At 43.1% G+C, this 19,624-nt stretch overlaps 1 protein-coding gene across 3 annotated transcripts in view; it reads right to left on the reverse strand.

Annotated features, from left to right (window-relative positions):
• Positions 1–19,624, reverse strand: part of glsb (glutaminase b) — a 41,078-nt gene that overhangs the window by 6,589 nt on the left and 14,865 nt on the right. The window contains exons 7-15 of one of the 3 annotated variants that reach the window (XM_080478716.1): positions 17,765–17,823; positions 13,999–14,031; positions 13,836–13,894; positions 12,131–12,197; positions 9,710–9,760; positions 9,313–9,489; positions 8,949–9,080; positions 8,207–8,299; positions 5,086–6,723 (exon numbers count right to left, since the gene is read on the reverse strand). In XM_080478716.1, the coding sequence (XP_080334842.1) occupies positions 6,577–6,723; positions 8,207–8,299; positions 8,949–9,080; positions 9,313–9,489; positions 9,710–9,760; positions 12,131–12,197; positions 13,836–13,894; positions 13,999–14,031; positions 17,765–17,823 (818 nt within the window). In that variant the 3' untranslated portion in view covers positions 5,086–6,576. Of the gene's footprint in view, positions 1–5,085; positions 6,724–8,206; positions 8,300–8,948; positions 9,081–9,312; positions 9,490–9,709; positions 9,761–12,130; positions 12,198–13,835; positions 13,895–13,998; positions 14,032–17,764; positions 17,824–19,624 lie in introns of those variants that run through there. The other 2 variants (XM_080478717.1, XM_080478715.1) reach the window with 2 other exon arrangements.

Below are 19,624 nucleotides of genomic sequence, written 5' to 3' on the forward strand. Positions count from 1 at the left end.
GATCTGATCTTTTAAAACCTCGCTCAGCCCTTCTCTTCCACTTTTACATAAACTTAAATCTTTAGCAGGTTTAATGAAGATATAACATCACTTTTTTATTCATTCTGGTACAAAATAGAGTTGGATGTCCAGTAAATCTTCTCCTCGGTCCGTGGTGAGGCCTGATGCTAACGCTAATGCTACGTCGTTAGCAGTGAGACGCGGCGACTGACTGGAACATCCGTCGTTATCGGCTGTGTGATTATCAATATTCGGGATTATATATCCGCGTTCTCCCGTTATCGTTTATAGCGTGTCGTTCTCCATAAGTGTGGTTTCAATACAAAAACATCCAACAGTGCCCCCTGGTGGGAGTGGCTGGTATAAAAGCAGCTTTCAGAACAAACCCTGCAGGCGCCAGAGGAGCTGCTCATTGGTTCATTTCTCCGAGGCCCCCGGTGACGTCACTGAGGGTTCGAGCTGAGAGCGATGCAGTTTCCATGTTGGGCCACTAGTGGGCGCTGCTTGTTCTTGTAATGAAACCACATTCTGGCAGAGAACAATACAACGTTAACGTTAACGACGTGAGAACACGGACATTCATATGGAACAACAACCAAGCTGGATTGATATTACAGCGACTGTCAAAATAAAAGTACCAAGTTGAATTGATATTACTGCGACTGTCAAAATAAAAGTACCAAGTTGGATTGATATTACTGCGACTGTCAAAATAAAAGTCCCAAGTTGGATTGATATTACTGCGACTGTCAAAATAAAAGTACCAAGTTGAATTGTTATTACTGCGACTGTCAAAATAAAAGTACCAAGTTGGATTGTTATTATTGCGACTGTCAAAATAAAAGTACCAAGTTGGATTGATATTACCGCGACTGTCAAAAAAAGAGTCCCAAGTTGGATTGATATTACCGCGACTGTCAAAATAAAAGTACCAAGTTGGATTGTTATTACTGCGACTGTCAAAATAAAAGTACCAAGTTGAATTGATATTACCGCGACTGTCAAAATAAAAGTACCAAGTTGAATTGATATTACCGCGACTGTCAAAATAAAAGTACCAAGTTGGATTGATATTACCGCAACTGTCAAAATAAAAGTACCAAGTTGGATTGTTATTACGGCGTCAGGCCGCTAAAAATTAGTGTAATGTCAATATAAAGCTAATTTAAACAATAAAATCTGGAGAATATTCCGGGAAAAAAAATCCCTTTGCAGCCTTGTAGCACCAGATTATGTAATAATGCTGCATTTTGTAATAAACTTTCCACATTTTGTAATAACTTGTTACATATTGCAAGTTATAGCAAAATATGCCTTTTCAAATTTCATTCAATAACTCGGCGCATTATGTAATAAATGTTGCCCTTCATCTATATATACACGGTTCCATGTTTAATAATGAGAATAAAAAGATTCAGTCGGACTAGGATTATATGTCCCTCTTTGGTTTGCTCGTGTCCTGCCAACACGGCGATGGAATAACGCAGCTCCACATCGTTGTGGCTGGTAGATTAACATTAGAAACCAAACTGTATTTTACTTTTCCTGGAAGAAATGAAAACCAGATTGTAAATTAAAACAGAAGTTAAGTGCCACTGAGTGCATTTAATCTGCATTTTGTAATAACTGTTGTAATAGGCAACACTTTATTACAAATTGCTGCAAAGTTTATCAGAAAATGCAGTTAAGAATTACATTATTTGTAATTCCCATCATTACTTTTGGCAATCTGTCCAATCGAAGATGAATCAAGTATCGACCATCAATATCCCTGTAACCCTCGTCACCTGGTTTTAGCAGTAGAAAGAAGTACTCAACATAAATATAAATACATTTTGAGAATTCTACTTTTTGCATCAAAAATGTCTCGTCAGCAAAGCTTTTAGAAACAAATGTAATTTCAACTTAAAGGGTCTTTAAATTTAATTTAAATTCTTTCTACTTCAAAGAGGAACGGAAAAAGTAGTTAGTGTCAGACTTTCAGATAAAATAATAAGACAGGAATTAGATTTTATATTAATTCTTAATATAAAAAACATAAGGAATTCACCACCAGTTCCTTTTATTGTGTCGTTCTTATTGACGGATTATTTTTGTTGTCGTTTTGTTCAGTAAGTGTTCACTTTGTGATGTTATATTATGAAGTAATAAAGAAATCTATTACAAAATGCGGCGTTATTACTTAACGAGTTGAACCTTTATTTTGTATTAAATCATTATTACGCGACGCGGCCTGTTGCTCGCCGACAGGAAATATCAAAGTAGATTTTTTGACCCTCGAGTTTCCCCCAGCGGCTGGATTTACACATTTTCTCCTCAGTTTGTCGGGACCGTCTCATCACTCGTCCTGCGGCGCCCCGACAGCCGGAACCCACGCCCCCCCCCCCCCCCCCCCCTTGCACCTCAGTGTTTTATTTTGAAGTTCACTTGCAGAAGATTTGCGTGAATATGAAATGAGTGCGTCCGCTTTGAGACCGAAGCTGAAGGAGCGACAGAGACATGCAGGAGAGGTGGACGTGTTGGTTTAAAGAAAAGCTGCAGGCGCAGGGGAGCAGATGATGGATAAGAGTGCTTTATTTTATTCCTTTTATTTTATTCTTTACACAAAAGGCAACAGAAATCTGGACACCACGCCGAGAGCGTCCTGTCCGAGGAGGCGGGGCTTCCCGCAGGACAGGACGCCTCGTGACCTCATGGAGACAAACGCCAGCCGCGACCCTGGAGCTGCGCAGACCCACTGATCGGATTCACTCGGAGGTTCCTAATGGACCCGCTCGTACCGGAGCGGCCGTTCCCCTTTTTCACAAAAGATAAATCTGGAAGTTTTACAACCCGATCAGTTGACGGAGAAGCTCGCAGTCCCAAAAGTCGGCGGCTGGAATGGAACGGCTCATTCTCAAGGAGCGGTTGGGAGGGTTGAAGCTGGTCTGGTGGCAGACATGTTATCCTCTAAGTTCACTCACAGGTTTAAAACGGTCTGTAATCGTCTCATTGCCACCAGATTTCACTTAAACACCCCGACCCCCCCCCCCCCCTCCTTTAAATGAGCATCTACACATTTCCAATTGACTGGGGGATAACGTGGACGATAAAGAAAATAAATCCAGACATAAATACAGACATGTGAAAGGAGATCAAATCAAAGACTTTCATCGGTTCATACAAAAATATGCATGCAAATGAGAAAAAAAAAAAACAACAACCCATACACGACATGTTCCTTAAAAAAAAAAAAAGGGTGCCTGGTGCATTCAAAAGCCCCGCGGGAGGTCGATGATCAGAGTTTGAGGAGAAGATTCAGGCAGACTTTGATTAAATTGATTAATGCAGCTCAGTCCTCAAGCGCAGTGAAGAGGGGCGGCTGCGGTGATTGGTCGAAGCGGCGTGCAGCGGACGGATGAAACCGAGAGGGAAACGGGAGGAGGAGGTGACGGAGGGAAGGAGGACGGAGGGAAGGAGGACAGAGGGAAGGAGGAGGACGGAGGGAAGGAGGACGACAGAGGGAAGGAGGACGGAGGGAAGGAGGACGGAGGGAAGGAGGACGGAGGGAAGGAGGACGGAGGGAAGGAGGACGGAGGGAAGGAGGACAGAGGGAAGGAGGACAGAGGGAAGGAGGACAGAGGGAAGGAGGACAGAGGGAAGGAGGACGGAGGGAAGGAGGACGGAGGGAAGGAGGACGGAGGGAAGGAGGACGGAGGGAAGGAGGACGGAGGGAAGGAGGACAGAGGGAAGGAGGACAGAGGGAAGGAGGACGGAGGGAAGGAGGACAGAGGGAAGGAGGACGGAGGGAAGGAGGACGGAGGGAAGGAGGACGGAGGGAAGGAGGACGGAGGGAAGGAGGACAGAGGGAAGGAGGACAGAGGGAAGGAGGACAGACGTCTGGCACACGGAGGAGGAGAGGAGAGCTTTAAAACAATATGGTTGCTAGAAGGTTTCCAGGTTGACCTGTGGCATCACCTCAGAGCACAACCCTCCACTGTTTGGAGGATAAATTCTCCTTCCTGTTAATCTCCAGATAATCCGGATCCGACTCACAGCCGTGTCTTTTAGTGCTTAGTTTTAGTAACCTAACTGGTGAACCGCAAAACTTTATACTTATTATTGAGCCAGATATTGTAACTGACGTGAACGCAGGTCAGATAGTTTTGTCTCTTGTCAAACAGTGACACCTAGTGGTCCTAGCTGGAATTTACCGGCATATTTTGATTCACCATACGAGTCTCAATCATTCGCCTCCAATACGACAAAGTAATGGAAACTTGTTTAGCATTAGCTCGGCCCCATTTCAACCAGAAAGTGAAAAGTAAATCTATCCCTGCGGGAAACGCTGCGACTGGCTTCACCCTGCAACTACCGCTGCCGGCCACTAGGGGGACAACAATCCCAAGGCTTTTGAATACCCGGCGGCTCCACAAATCAAAACATGAACAAGGAGAGACAGAAAATGGAACACAAAATCAAGCTGTTGTCACAGTAGTACACACACACACACACACACACACACACACACACACACACACACACACACACACACACACACACACACACACACACACACACACACACACACACACACACACACACACACACACACACACACACACACACACACACACACACACACACACACACACACACACACACACACACACACACACACACACACACACACACACACACACACACACACACACACACACACACACACACACACACACACACACACACACACACACACACACACACACACACACACACACACACACACACACACACACACACACACACACACACCCTCCAAAAGTCACAGTGGAGCGACGTCTAAGGCATCTGCTGACATGACAACATTCATGTGCAAGTATTTGGGCTACATAGAGGAGGCCGTCTCTAAACTCGGAACGTACAGTGTTTGTTTGTTTGTTTGTCACTCTGCTGCTCCAACCCCAAAGCTATTTACACCAGCCGCTGTACGACTTCAGCGTTACAGTAGAAGATTGTCGTAAGACACCCGACAGGGAGAGAACATTCCGACAATACTGAGCGTGGTGTGACGGTCCAAAGTTTTGTTGTTTGTTTTTTTTTTTTCCATCCGTCTGAGGACAGATTCACAAAATACTGAGTGCGTGGGAAATGGGTAACGTCACTTTAAGACCTGGAAAAAGCAATACTTTTTTTTTTAATCATCCAATCATTTTATAATTTCAGTCTTACGTTACAGTTAACGACTGCACAACAACGGCCGTCATTAACGACATGAAATAAATCAATTAATCTGTCGATTTGGTGCAATACCAAGTTGTACCACTAGGCCACAACTGTCCTATATTCATAATCGGTTCGGGCCCGAAGTCGTCTCACGATCAAGGGCAACAATTAAAAGCTTTAAAGTTTCTCAAAACAAAACGTGGAAATCACGTTTTTCTCCTCTGCCAACTGGAGTCCAATGGCACATTTTTATAAATGTCATTTAACAATTAATTTATGACTTTTAGTGCCAATTGACAAAGGAAAATGTGAATTTTTTTTGTTTTTACTTGGGAGTAATTATTTCATTAAAAAAAGATTAAAATAGGCCAACCTGGATTCTTAATGTGTCTTATATATTTAAACTGTTTTGAAGTGAAAAAAATAAAATCCTGACGGTTCCGCATCCAGAAAAGACAGTTTTTGAGTGGATTTCTCCTACGTTTGGCAGTGGGCACTAGTCTTTAATAGGAGCAGGTACAGCTTCGATCTCCATACTCGGCTCCGTTTGTATTTCAAGTACAGGCGAGAGCGACGCTCCTCTGATTTAGGCTCTTTAATCTTTGGTGCTTTACATTCAGGTAGAACGAGGGTTTGTTTCTAGACCAAGACATCCTGCGTCACACCACTTCTCTCAAACTGTACGAAGAACCACAACGTGGTTCAATTCAAACCAAAACTTTACACCATCCAACCGACACGCAGGTCTCTTGACCTCTACTCAGTTAAAAACACACACGGAGGCACAAATAATCCTAATCTCTGTGCAATCACTCGTAATTCACCATTCAAGCTGCTGCTCTCCAGTGATAGCGACTCAACTTAGCCGGTAACTATTTGTCCTTTCGTGACCTGGTTTTAAAAAACAAAACAAAAAAAACCCACCTACTCAATTAAGTCCCAGAACTCATTTTTCCCAAAAAACGACCCACGATACCTTTAGTACGACATTTAAATCCTATGTTTAAGTGCTATGTTTCAATAGAAACGAGTCCCAGTGTGACTTTTAAAAGACTAAAAAAACGGTCTAAGAACGCAGCGGAACCGAAGCTCCACCCGTTTCCTTCCACTTCTAAAAAACGCCACGCCATTCTCCACGCCGTATGGGAGAGAGCGCGGAAAATCGTGACTCATCCCCGCCGACACAAATACATGCAAAAGTTTCCCCACAGTCCGTCCGCACAGTAACTGCTTCACAAGCAATAAATAATCCTCTACATTAACTTATATACATAAATATTCCGGGGCGAGGAAAGATGGCGGCTGCTGTAAGAGGTGAGGGTTAGAGGGGGGAGGAGTTTCCTTTTTATTATTCTCTGGCTTTGTAAAGCGTCACTTGCTGACAGTGTCCATCCTATAGACTACAGTGGTAGAGCTGTCCTGGTGCGACTCCGTGGGAGACACCTTTTTCCACAGAGGGGCTTTCAGAGCTAGCTCTTGTTGGAGGCTCTCGTAATCCATCGGTCCGAAGGTGAGCTGCTGTTTCAATCGACACGGACGACAACACGTTAGTCTCACTGCCTCTTCAGGTGTGTGTGTGTGTGTGTGTGTGTGTAGATCTGTGACATTATCTTTTCAAAGACAAAAGCCAAAACCAGTTTGCATATTAAAATGAGACCTGATCTGATTATTTGTTTTCATCTGCTGGAGAAACGTCATTATTTCAAAGTCAAATAAAATAAATCGATCAGTTCATTGTTCTGGTGAAACGTATAACCAGGTGAGCGCGCTCTGATATGTTGTCTTATTGAATTGCACTAAAGGGTCCCGTAATTTGACACCGGCCTCATCACTGTGATGACAATTAAAAAAAAAATAAAAATAAACTGACAAGCGGGCGTCCACATGTTTTTCAAAAATGGAAGTATTTGGTAAAAGACAAATAATTCTGAAGAATGCAGTTTACTTTAAAATATGACAAAACGTTTAAAAACGAGTGGAAAAGTTACGAGTCACATTCAGGCCCCGTTTACAAGACAACGGTTCAAGTGAAGACGCATCGCCTTTTTTTGAGTTTTTGCTTCAAAAACGTTTCAAGTTTACTCGGCAACGTTTTGAAAACAATGTCCGAGAAAACCATGTAGTTTTAATGTTGGCCACTAGAGGGTGCTGGAGTTTTAGTAATGAAAGCACACACGCAGCAGAGAACTATGAGCTCATACGATCTAGTTGGATTGTTATTACGGTGACCGTCAAAATAAAAGTAGCAAGTCCAGGAGAATATGGACCGGGAGTCATGACACTCTGGAGGAAACTTTGTTCCGATCGTCTCTACTGAGCATGTGCAGAACAACTATTTACTACGGCCGCGAGGTGGAAGCGCGGTGGCAGCGTTTCAGAAAAGTTGCGTTGCCCACGTTTCCCTGGAGACGTAACCGGAACGTTTTCAAAAAAGTTGTGTTTTCAGTGACAGCGTTGTCGTGTAAACGGACATCCTCAACACTACGGAAGTTCTGCATTTTCACTTGAAATCAGCGTCTTATAAAACAGGCCCCGAGTTTGCATAAAGCAGACTGTAGTACAACATGAGGCACCAAGCTTATGGAAACAGTGAAACTTCATAATATTTAAATGCAATTTTGAGGCATAAACGGTGCAATATGTTGGATTATTGTCAGTTTCTTACATTTAAAACAAACTATTCCAACTAACACGACCACATTTAGTATGTGAATCAATTTCTGTACATTTCAAAGATGGCGGAGGAAAAAGGATGAGTGGTTTCCTTTAACTCTAATAGGATCATGTCATATCAAGCAGACTGACTTTGGCTTCATCTCTTCCAATATGCATACAAGTGCATTTTAAGTGCAAAGTGTTTCTAGCTGAGGACTACTGGTAAGATGGCGGTCGGCGTGAGAGACTTCCGTCTCAGATTTATGTGTGTGATGCGGGGAACGGGTCAAGGCTCCAGTGGTTTCAGGTGGTTTTGCCCTCAGAGCGAGATGTGGAGCATCCTTACCCGCTGGTCCCCTCCCTCCCGGCGGGGGTCGTGCTTCTTGGCGAAGTGCCTCAGGTTGTCATAGTTGTGGAAGTTGAAAAGCTCAACCAGGTCCTGAAACACAGGAAATAAAGTCGCCTCAGAGGTCATAAACTTATAAATAAAAAAAAAAAAATAGCTCACCTTTAGGTGATGACGTTTTATACAGTAGTTTGATTCCTGATCACAGACGCTATAGAAGGAGGCGGTATGTGGGGTTATAGTTTTAATTAACTAACTTTTTCATATGTGTATATACACAATAGCAGGAGGTGGGAGTTCCTCTGATTTCACTTTGTATTTACCCTGTTAGGCATTTTGGGTTTCATTTCCTGTAATAAAAGTGATATATAGATAAAGTCTGATCGATCGGTTCAGGTTGGTTCTCCATCACCGTGTTATAGACCCAAAACAGCAATCATGTGTTTCATAGATAGAAATATAATACAATTCTTTGCAACTTTCTTCTCTCATATGCAAATAGAGTGATTTGTGACTTTGTCCTTCATGTTATTATATAACTCATTATGTAAATCACAAGCAGCCCAAACACTGATTGGACTTTCCACCAACCAACTGAGCGCCAGTGTTTAATGTAGGAACAGTTCTGATCCAAGCTCTTCAGGACAGAAATACTTTAAAGAAATAATTCTCCTGCGGGATTAATAAAGCTCATATTAAAACCAATGTGAGCATGTGTAAAGAGGAGCAGCACACTACGTACTGTGCAGAACTGGATTCCTCTCACAGAGTTTCCCAGCCTGTCCAGCGGTGGCGCCCAGCACATGATGCCCATCACGTTGGGTACGACCAGCAAGATTCCTCCCGCCACTCCAGACTTGGCAGGCAGACCGACCTACAGCAGGGAGAGCACACAGACGCTTAGACAGCAGCAGCAGCAGATTGGCGTTGGCGTGTGTGTGTGTGTGTGTGTGTGTCCACTGCTGCGGCTCGAGAACGAGTCAGTCACAACTACGGGGATAAACGGTTCATCGATTCCCAGCTTCTTCACGACGCCGGTTCTATGAATAAATTCTACTCGTCTTGCGGCCTGGAGTCACCTTGGAGTTGTGTTTTTTTAAACTCACGTGGAAAGCAAACTGTCCAGAGAAGTCGTACATGCCGCAGGAGTGCATGAGGCTCAGGGTGTTCCTCACGGCCTCCGGGCTCAGCACTCGCTCCCCGGTGATCGGGCAGATCCCGCCGTTAGCCAGCGTGGCGGCCATGACGCTGGCGCTCTCGCAGGTCACCTCGATGGAGCACAGCTGGAGACGCACAGGAGGACACACTTTATAGGATTTCTCACACTCCCACACTCGTCTGGGCTGAGAATGACAGCCAGGCGGTGACAGAGCTAGTTGTAGAAAAAAAAAAGGCTCAGTCATCGTGACGACGGATGGAAGAAGTTAGAAAACCGACAGGAGGCCGATGAGGATGCAGTCAGTAACAGAGGCAGAGCAGAAAAAAGACAACAGTTCCACTCACTTGAAAGTAGAAGTCCAGAACAGATGTCATGTCTGTGCCCTCTGGAAAACACTGCAGAGAAATGAAACACAACAGAAGGTCAGAAAATCACAGGAATCACAAGGAAGACAAACGGGAGCCAGAAAAACGGCAAGAACCAGGACAGTGTTTCTGGCTGCTAAAGCCAGTTTCAGCAGCAGCAGCAGCAGCTCCATTTCACTGCAGTTTAAGACAGCGAGCCTCCAACCACCATTTGGACGGTCAGTTTTCAAAAAAAAGAAAAAAGAAAAAACAAAGCAGACATTTTGTTCAAAGACGTCTAAATATATGTGTACAGTAGAACTTCGGACGAGGGAACCCGGTAAGAGCGGACACATGGTCAGACGGAGCTGCTGTGAAGATTCACTTCAGTCAGACATGAAGGCCCAACGGCCAAAACTGAGCTCAAGGCTCCAATCCAACCCCACAAACCACCAGGCAAGGTGCTTATATAGGATTTATAGGTTGTCGTGTTGTTTTTTTGATATTTTATTGTATTTTGCAGCAGAATGTTTCATTAAAATGTACTTTATTTTGAGATCATTGTCTAGATCACACAACAAGTACTGAAAATGACTGTTTCCTTAATCACACGTTGTGCCACAACAAAGCAAAACTTTCAAGTGTAAATTTAAAAAGTTTATTATATAAATGTTTTTACCAGTAATTGTCACCTGAAGATGAAACTGGACACTATGTGGCTTCTGAAGTAACATTTTATTTTGTATACATCTTTGTATATATCATATTCACGTGTATATATGTATATATCTTTATATTGGTTCAGTTATGTGATTTTAAATAAGTAGGTTTCTTCCATAACATGTTTGATGTTTGGTTCCTGTAATATCAAACTGGCCCCACGATTTATCACATGTCACAATGCAGTATTTTGTAGTTTACAATGCATCAGAATGCATCATATAAGGTCTATTTTTTAAAATTTTGGAGTATTTGTGGGGGGCTAAACCTATTATTTTGTTAAATTTACATGATTTCTATTTTATGATTGTATAGTAATAGTTATATAGTAATATTTGACCAGCACTGGTTGTTGCCAAAATGCTTCAAGTAGTAAGGATTAATACAGTGCTATAAGTAAAATAAATCAATAAAGACCCCCCCCCCCCCCCATCCTAGAGAAACACTGCAAGATTTAGAGTTACCAAAGGGCTGCGCTCACTGAACGGGATGTGTATTAAAATAGTCATGCTGAGGTTGGTGAGGACATAAGCTTGTTAAAAATATGTGTAAACTAACTCCAGGATTAACTCTGAGTACAGAGATAGAAATGAGTGACTGAGGACGTCTTCCCTAACATAACTTCATCTCTCAGTATCCGACGGTTCTCTAAACCCACTGGGTCTTACACTGAGAAACTCCTGTTATAGAATGTGTGCCACACTGATAGAAACGGAACAAAGTTCTGTTTCTCTGCGTTCTGGTAGTTCTTTTTTTTTTATTTTTTATATATAAACAGTGATTGACTACTAAAATGTAAATCCAGCTTGGAACAGGTTTCCCATGAAATGGCTTCAGAGGAAGTTTATATATGAAGTTTAAGCCACAGTGAATGTGATTTAACTCGGTTGTGTAGAATGAGGAGAAGTAGAGCAGCAAGATTAGGAAAAATAACTCAACAGAAGCGGTTTCACCTCCTGGACATGAAGAGGAATAACAGCACATCAATCTTTAAATGGAGGTTTTATTAAACATCATAATAATCAGGTGGAGTCAACAATGTGATTTTAATGGCAGTGTTTCTTTAACAAGTATTAAGATGCAGACTGAGGAAGTGTTTTTAAAGAAGGACAGTGAAACGATCAAGTTTGTATATAACAGATATTAAACAGCAGAAACGTGTTAATGCATCTAATGACTGCAGTCGAACCAGAATAAAGTTTATGCTCGCTACATTAGTAAAGAATGAAGCGGTGCTTCGCCTTATTAGGATGAGTTTTAGAGTCTCTGACTACTGAGGATTATTAACTTGACCATAGTTTCTATTATTCTACAAAGCAGCAGCCTCATCAGGTAAACTTCTCCTCTGCCGTGTTCAGGTTGCTCATAGAGGTGGAACTGGGAGAGCTCAACATTTTCTCAGGAGGTATGTGAACACAAACCTCCATTTCTCTGCTTTTATTTCTATATGGACGCATGAAGGATATCAAGGTTTACCAACTTTAACTTCATTATACCTTTACAAGGACTATTTGGGTTCTGGTCTGGATATTTTGCTCTTGACAGCAGACTGAAGCGTTCGACCTTGTATTTATTCTCTTGATAGAGCCACCCCTTCCCCGCCTCTTTTTATTCTAATCATCAGGTCAGTAGCACAGAGGAATATAAACAAAGCTCACAGATAAACTGAGAAACGGATGTGTGACTCATTGGAGGACGAACCTTCTTTTCCTTTAGGTAGTAGCCGATGGCGAAGTTCCTATCTCCTGACTCACGCTCCGACTGGAATCTGTCACACAAAGAGCAGAGCACGCCCATTATTTACACGTCGTCACTGACCACACTCCTCATGTGCACGTTACACCCAGAGCGTTCACTCAGTCATGTGACGGCAGTGCAACATGAGCCCCAGCGCCGGGGCCTTTTCCTGGAAACGACCGTTAGCGTGCAGCGTCGTCATAAATCACGCACACGTGAGCGCCGACCTTTTCCAACGCAGCACGGACGCCCAGTTGCAGCCCGGGGAACTTAAAAGACTGCAGGAATGTTGGTTCCGCTATAGAAGTGCGTGGCAGTGAGGCGCACGTGTTTTAAAGTGGTGCTGGATAAGCAGGAAGTAAAGGGAAGAAAGAGAAGGAGGCTGAAAACAAAAGCGGCCAACAGGAAGCAGAATTGAGCGTTTGTAGACTTTCACAGCTGCTCCCTGATGGATAGAGCGGCACAGAGATTGAGGTGTGTCTCTGAATATACTGTATATACAGAGCTGGAAAAGCTGGTTTGGGATGTGGGAGAGGTTTCTATGGTTTATACAAAGAGCAGGGCAGTCACAGCTGAGGGATTCCTGCTAAATAAACAGACCCACAAAAATGAGAAAGTCTGAACATGGCAGGGCTGAAAGGAGTAAACACTGTTCATAGCCACTCTCCCATATTAAACATGGTTAACATGGGCTTGGTGTGTGGGGCCGTATGCAGCCGCTGGCTCCATTCTGTAGAGCAAGTCAACATCAACAAATCAAATCTTGTTTTTACAGGTTTTAGGAGGAAAAACATCATTTTAACTAGATATCCATATTAATCATCCATCAATCTAATTACTAAATATACTCTAAGATCAATAATATCGACTTCATGTCTACAGATTGTGAAACTTAATTGAGAGACACAAGTCATTTCCTTTAAGTCAGTCGCATTGTTTTTAAACATTTTTAAAAAACAACCTCTGTGGGAGACGTGATCAGAGAAAAGTCGACCCTCTGACCATTTAGAAGCCAAATAAAAGTCAAACTCACGAGTGAAGTAGCCCATCCATGCTATTACGGTTTCAACTTACCACACTTTAACAAATTGTTGTATTTGATGGAGATTTAACTCCGTTGTAAAGCATTTTGCAACTTGTAAAAACTGATTTTTTTTATCAATTCCTTAAGAGTAGCGAACATAAACCCGAGAGCAGAGCGAAGATATCAGCAGAAAGCGAGATATATCCTGTTGCTCACAGCCATGCGTTCAGGGTGAGTTTGTAAAAACATACACGATGAAACAACGACAGGAGAAGTTTTCTGGACATTTCACTGTATTCTGCATCATTAAAATTGGCTTTATGCTGAGACTGTAGTCATCCTCTTCCATAGCAGTGGTTTGGTTTTGTGGAAATATTGATCTTTTCATCATGAATACTCTGCGCCACAACAACGAAAACCTTTCAAGTTTAATTTCAAAAGGTTATAATGGCAGTATTTTACCAATTCGGAATGAAATTGGGCTGCGAATGGCCCCGGAATGGGGCGTGGCTGTATGAAAATAGTTCATGATTGTTATACATAAACCGGTTGAACAACTTTTTTCTTTGTTAAATCATATCAAAAATCAAATGTGTCTGAATAAGTCTGCTCCCATCTATATACCGGAGGCTGTGAGGGACTTACGTGGCATTGCTGAAGCCCACATACTCATTTCCCGCCATATTTTTCAGAAAGTTCATGACCTGCGGGGAAAAAGTAGAAGATGAGCGTCACAATACGATCCAGCCCGGTTCGCGGCGTCACATTTCTTTTCAAGACGCGGTCGGCGTTTCCAACTCGTACTCACATAATCAAACTTCTCCGCAGTGCCCTCACTTTGCTGCGAGGAGAAGGAGAAGAACCAGCAGTTAGCACATTTTATTTTACCGGGACGCGGTGCAGAGAGGAAACACGGCATCACAAAAGGGTTTAATACTGAAATGACAAATGGTACAACTGACAAATTAACGCTACTGAATTAGCAGGTGTTAATGTTTCTAATCCAAACAAAATGTCACATGAGCTTTGTCAAGAAGAATACGGGGTAGATTCCAAATCATTGATGCAGTTGGCTCGCAAACGGGTGAAAAAGAGTGAAGTGTTTGTAGTGAGAGGGAGTACAAATGTACACGTTGGAGTCAATAATGCCGTTAAACATGTGAAGACTGATATACACATGTTAAACTGTAGGTCGGATGTGCATGTTTGCACAGAGTAGGACATGCACAGAGTATGTGGGTGCATACAGGCTGTATTATGAGTTACCATAATGCAGGCGTGTGTGTGGGTGTGTGTGTGTGTGTGTTGAGGATGTGCAGCTACTGTAGGTCAAAGAGTGCCATCAGTGTAGAGAGACCGTCAGCCGAGACAGAGGGGAAGCAGGGGAGGGGAGGTGTGGAAAAGGGGAGAGAGGAATGGCCTTTCTTTTGAGAGTAGTTTGCAGGATGTGTCTCAGTACGTTTAGCTGAGTGCTGCTGTCCGACAAAGAAAAACACAGCAATGAGGAAACTTTGAATCTATTACATACACGGCAGCATTTGTCCACTATCCTGTTTATGTCTGCGATGATTTTAACTGTACTCGTTCTGACATTATTTTTTTTTAGGTGGCACGAAGTGAGGAAAGCCAACACTGAATGAGGTGTTAGAGTCACTAAATGGGGGGTTTTCTACAGAGCTGATCGGAGGACAGACAGACAGACAGACAGACAGACAGAGAGAGAGAGAGAGAGAGAGAGAGAGAAGGAGAGGGGGAGGATCGGGGGGGGGGGGGGGGGGGGGAGTGAGGAGATAGATATGGAAAAGGAAGAAAAAATTACCAACGTCATTTGACCTGCAGCAGCAGTCATTATTTCCCACAGTTCCTAAGTCTGGAAAATATGCAACATACAAAAACAGCAACAACATGTAGCCTTTCAAAGCACCACGTAACAACAACCGTCTCAGTTTCCCCCGAAGCTACCTCTGCAACCCGTGCTTCCGTTAGAGAATAGATATACATTTAAAAAAAGAAAACAAAAGTCATACATTAAAAACACTGGTGAGCCGATGAAGACACAAACACACATCATCTTCTCAGCGAGTGAATCACCTCTTGGTTTGTGTTTAGGCGAGTCTGTGCTCAGTTTAACAGGTTTGCCTGGTGATGGGAGGCGTTGGAAACTAATGGCTACACCATAAATCAAAAACCGTCGAGCAACACGGCCGACTGGAAACGCGCGTGCAGGCGCTCTAGATCATGATCCGAGGATAGCTCGACCGGTCATGTCATACGCAGCAGCGCTTGGAGAAATGGTGCAACAACTTGGGGGGGAAATGTCACTTTTGTGTACAGATGAAGACGTGGATCTGGGAAAAGCGGCTTAAAACGGCTCGTTTCCCTTCAGCTACAACTATTGATCACCATTAATCGCAGCAGCTTTCAAAGTGTGATCAGATGAGCTGCGCCCTCAGAGACGATTCAAACGCTTCGTCTTTCAATCGTCAATCGTGGCAGAATTTTTGGAGTTCCTGATGCTTTTAGCATAATAAAATGTAAGGATCTATTGGGATCCATAGCCAATAGAAGCATAACTACTAGTCTGTAGAAAAAGTGCAGCTGCTGCAGGGGAGGCTCACCTTAAACTTTGAAAACTACTGCTCCATTTTTCTCCTGTAAACTCTAAACATTTTAAAATACCACAAAATAGTGGAAATGATCCGTGCTTATTACAAACTAATAACATAATGAGTAATAGTGAGTTGATAATCAGCATTGACTAATTAATTATTCAGCCAATAATGGGAGCTCCAATTCACCATATGAATAAACATGTTACTACATGAGTTGTTACGGAGTGAAAACATTTAGATAGCAGAATAATGTGAAAACACCAAGTCAATGAGCCATTTATGGTGCGCATCGCATCCTGATGAACCTGCATCGCCGTTTACCGATTCTACCAGCTGGTTACCGACTTTGTGGCAGTTTAGAGCTGCCAGATGATTTCAGGTTAATCTGGTTACGTCCGAGAACAGGACTGCTGAGAACTCGGGGAGAAACTATTTGACGGGCAACAGAAAAATTCAAAACTGCCGAAGACGGTCCGATCCCGTCAGGTCTTAAATAGCTTGAACACGTCGCTTTGCAGCCTCTGGACATTAGCATGGGACCGATACAACTCTGCTTCTACTATGTTGAACTCGCCTTTTAAACTGCCGTCTTTACCGTGTATTTATCACAACATTTACCAAATAAATCAGCACAGAGATCACATGTAGTATTTTGCATATTCAGATTTTATTTTTTTTTCCAAGCAAAGGAATTCCCTTTATTGTGGTAACGGCCTAAAAAACAAGCTTACTATTAATAATGCAGTGGATCCATCTGGATGGTTTATTTGTATTTGATAGATCCTGCATCCTGATGCAGTGTCGTGACTGGAAGATCGTCGTGATTCTGACACAGATCGTCATTAAACTGTCGATAATGTGAACACGACCGTGTGTACTCGTTTTTAAAATTAGAAAATGGCTTTCAAAAGGGATTTCAACAAGATGTAGACAGTGAAGAGGCCCGCACATAAACATCTCGTGTTTCCACATGCCTTCACGTACAGAGACGAGGTGGAGTTATTCTGACAACGCCTAGAAAAGAAAGTTCCCTGTAAATCAATTTGCTCTTTGGCTGGCGTCGTTTTCAAGAGTAATAGAGACTAAATAAGCGCACCTCCAGCTCATCAAGTGTTTTCAGGAGTCACTCAAGTCAGTTTAAATGCTCGGGAGGAAAAACTAAAGGGCAAATCTGTGCAAATACTTTACATTAACATGAATTTGACCAGTTAAAAAAAAAAAAAAAAAAAAAGGTATGAAAAATCATAAAAAGTTGAATCAACACAGCTGAATCACAGGAAAAGTGTGATCAGCTCCTCCGTGTGTGTCGATTCACTGCTAGCACTAATTAGGCAAAGAGCTCTTGGTGGGGTTAAAGAATTAAAGGTCACACTGATCATTAACTGCTATGATCAGATTAAGTGTGTAAACCCACGGACAAAGATAGAAGCAGAGCCACATTTAACTGGCCAAAACTGGTTGGATCTGCTGGATGGGTCCTGGATTGAAACGGGTCAACGCCGCCCGTTATGACCCGACTGCCGACGGGAGTTATTTTCATCTGGTCGTGTGAGAACAGAGGCGGCTGATTCGCCTTCAGGAAGGATTAGCACAAGTCGACGGGACACAAGAGGAGTGGCTTAGCGACACGGAGTTGTGAATGTTTGAACACAGCAGAGGTCTACAACCTGAAATCAGAGGCTCGAGGGTCCGATTAGGTGTAACGCATGCGATGAGGGTGTTAAATATGAGTCTCGCCATGTTCAAACACAACCGGGTTATTAATGGTCGCGGCTCTTATCTGCTGCCAATATTAACCTTCAGTTTATCTGGTTGATAAAGCAGCTCAGCGATACCCGCCCTACGGGGTATTTTCTCGCCAAGGTCTACAGGAGGTGACACTCAAGACTAGACAGGTAAACGCATCAAGAGAGAAACAGAAAGAGATGGAGAGGCAGGGGGAAGAAGTGTGGCTGCTTTTACCTTTATCAGTGAAGTACAAACAATAGCGCCGGCGTTCACCATGGGGTTGTGGGGCTTATCTGGAAGACAACGAGAGCTCCATTAGACGAGATGATCAAAGGGCAAACGCTGAGCATGAGAGCTCGGTCTATAGACACATCAAACAACAGGCGCCAAGTACTCACCGAGTACACATCGACTCAAGATATCACAAATAAACAAAGCCGTGGCTCGACAGAAACGCCGCCGTTTGAGGGCTGACGGACGAGTTAGGAAATCTTTACATGGGCTTAAATTTGAGAAACAAAAATTGTTCTGGAGTGTTGGAGGAGGTAAAATTAGCTTTAATATACTGCAAGTATAACGGACAAGGTTTTAACAGAACCGGCCGAGCTTAACGTCTGTAACATGAAGCCATCATTAATAAAATATATATTTTTTTTTCTCTTTTAGGAGCTCAACCTCCTGTAGAGTTCACTTTTTCTCTTTGACAAACAGTTGATGAAATATTTCATCTGGGGCTGCTTCAGGCCGCCCTGGTCCATGTTCTCGTGAAGCTGCTGGAGGTTTAGACTGCTGGAGGACCTACAACCAGCTGCTTTCCTCTCTCACGCTCCATGTCACCCACACACAGCTTCACATCGGTGTCACCAACCGTCGAGACGCATAAAAATCTCTGATGTTCTGCTGACCTAATACCTACAAAGTTTCCAACCTCGATCAAATATTAACAGTTTAAACGCTCATAAATACACGGTTGGATGAGTTTGTTGTGGAGTAAAGACTACTGGACCACAGAGCCCTGATCTCTACCCTTTAATATCTTGGATATGACCTTAAAAACAAAGTCTGAAAGAAACATTTAGAGCTTCTTTCTTTGTGCTGCAGGTACTTGTTGATGTCTCATAAGACCCTGAAGGTGTAAGTAGTTTGCCTATGCAGAAACTCTTTAAATAGTGTGTGCTTTACAAATACTATGGAGAGCATTGGTGTTGGTCTGCAGGGTTTTTTTCAGCCTGGCAGTAGTATCACATCCACTGTGAGTAGATGTGAGGGGGGTGTACGGTTGTCTGTGTTCACAAAACGGCTCACAAACACTCCAGTGCAAGCATAGCAACCACACAGGGAGCCTTCGCTAAAGAAAGCTCTGGGGGGGGGGGGGAAAGAAAAAAAAAAAGTGAAGCTGTGTAATGCGGGTATTCGTCCCTGCACTGAAGCTGGTTTACTTCCTCTTTGGATGAAGCAATACTGTGGAAACTCTAATGACATAAAGGATTCCTCTCTACGACGGACACCAGCCTGCCTCACACACATTTCCTCTCTTATGGCCTCTGGGAGATCCTGATGACAGAGGAAGCTCCGATCAACTCCGTTAACTATTCCCGTCAAACGTCTTCACACGCGGAATGTGGCGAATAGTTTGAGCCTACTCTGAGTATTTTTGCAGTGCTGTTCAAAGAGAAACTCTTTACACTAACATCTGACTCAGCCCCCCCCCCCGGCCCCACCACAGCGAGGCACTGATGACCAACTATACAAGAATGTAGTGGCAGGCCTCGCCCCCTCAGACATCCCTGGCTCATTGGGAAATGCTGCCAACAGCAGCCGTCTATGAGGAGAATGCCAAAAATGTAGAGTGAGTAAACTGGGCTCTATTTTTCCATGTACACTGTAAAAAATTAATTTAATTTTGAGTTCCTCTGGATTCTTTCGAAGAGGAAATCACATTGAAGTTTCTGTGACATAGCTTCAATATGATTTCTGCAGAGATTTAATTGATATATGAGCCTTATATATGATTTACTGTATTTAAGAGTCTGCAGCTTGACGTCGGTCTTATTTGAGACCTCAAGACCCCGAGGCTCAACATCCCGCCCTTCC

Source organism: Lipophrys pholis (genome assembly GCF_963383615.2).
Source record: "Lipophrys pholis genome assembly, chromosome: 13".
Classification (NCBI taxonomy): domain Eukaryota; kingdom Metazoa; phylum Chordata; class Actinopteri; order Blenniiformes; family Blenniidae; genus Lipophrys; species Lipophrys pholis.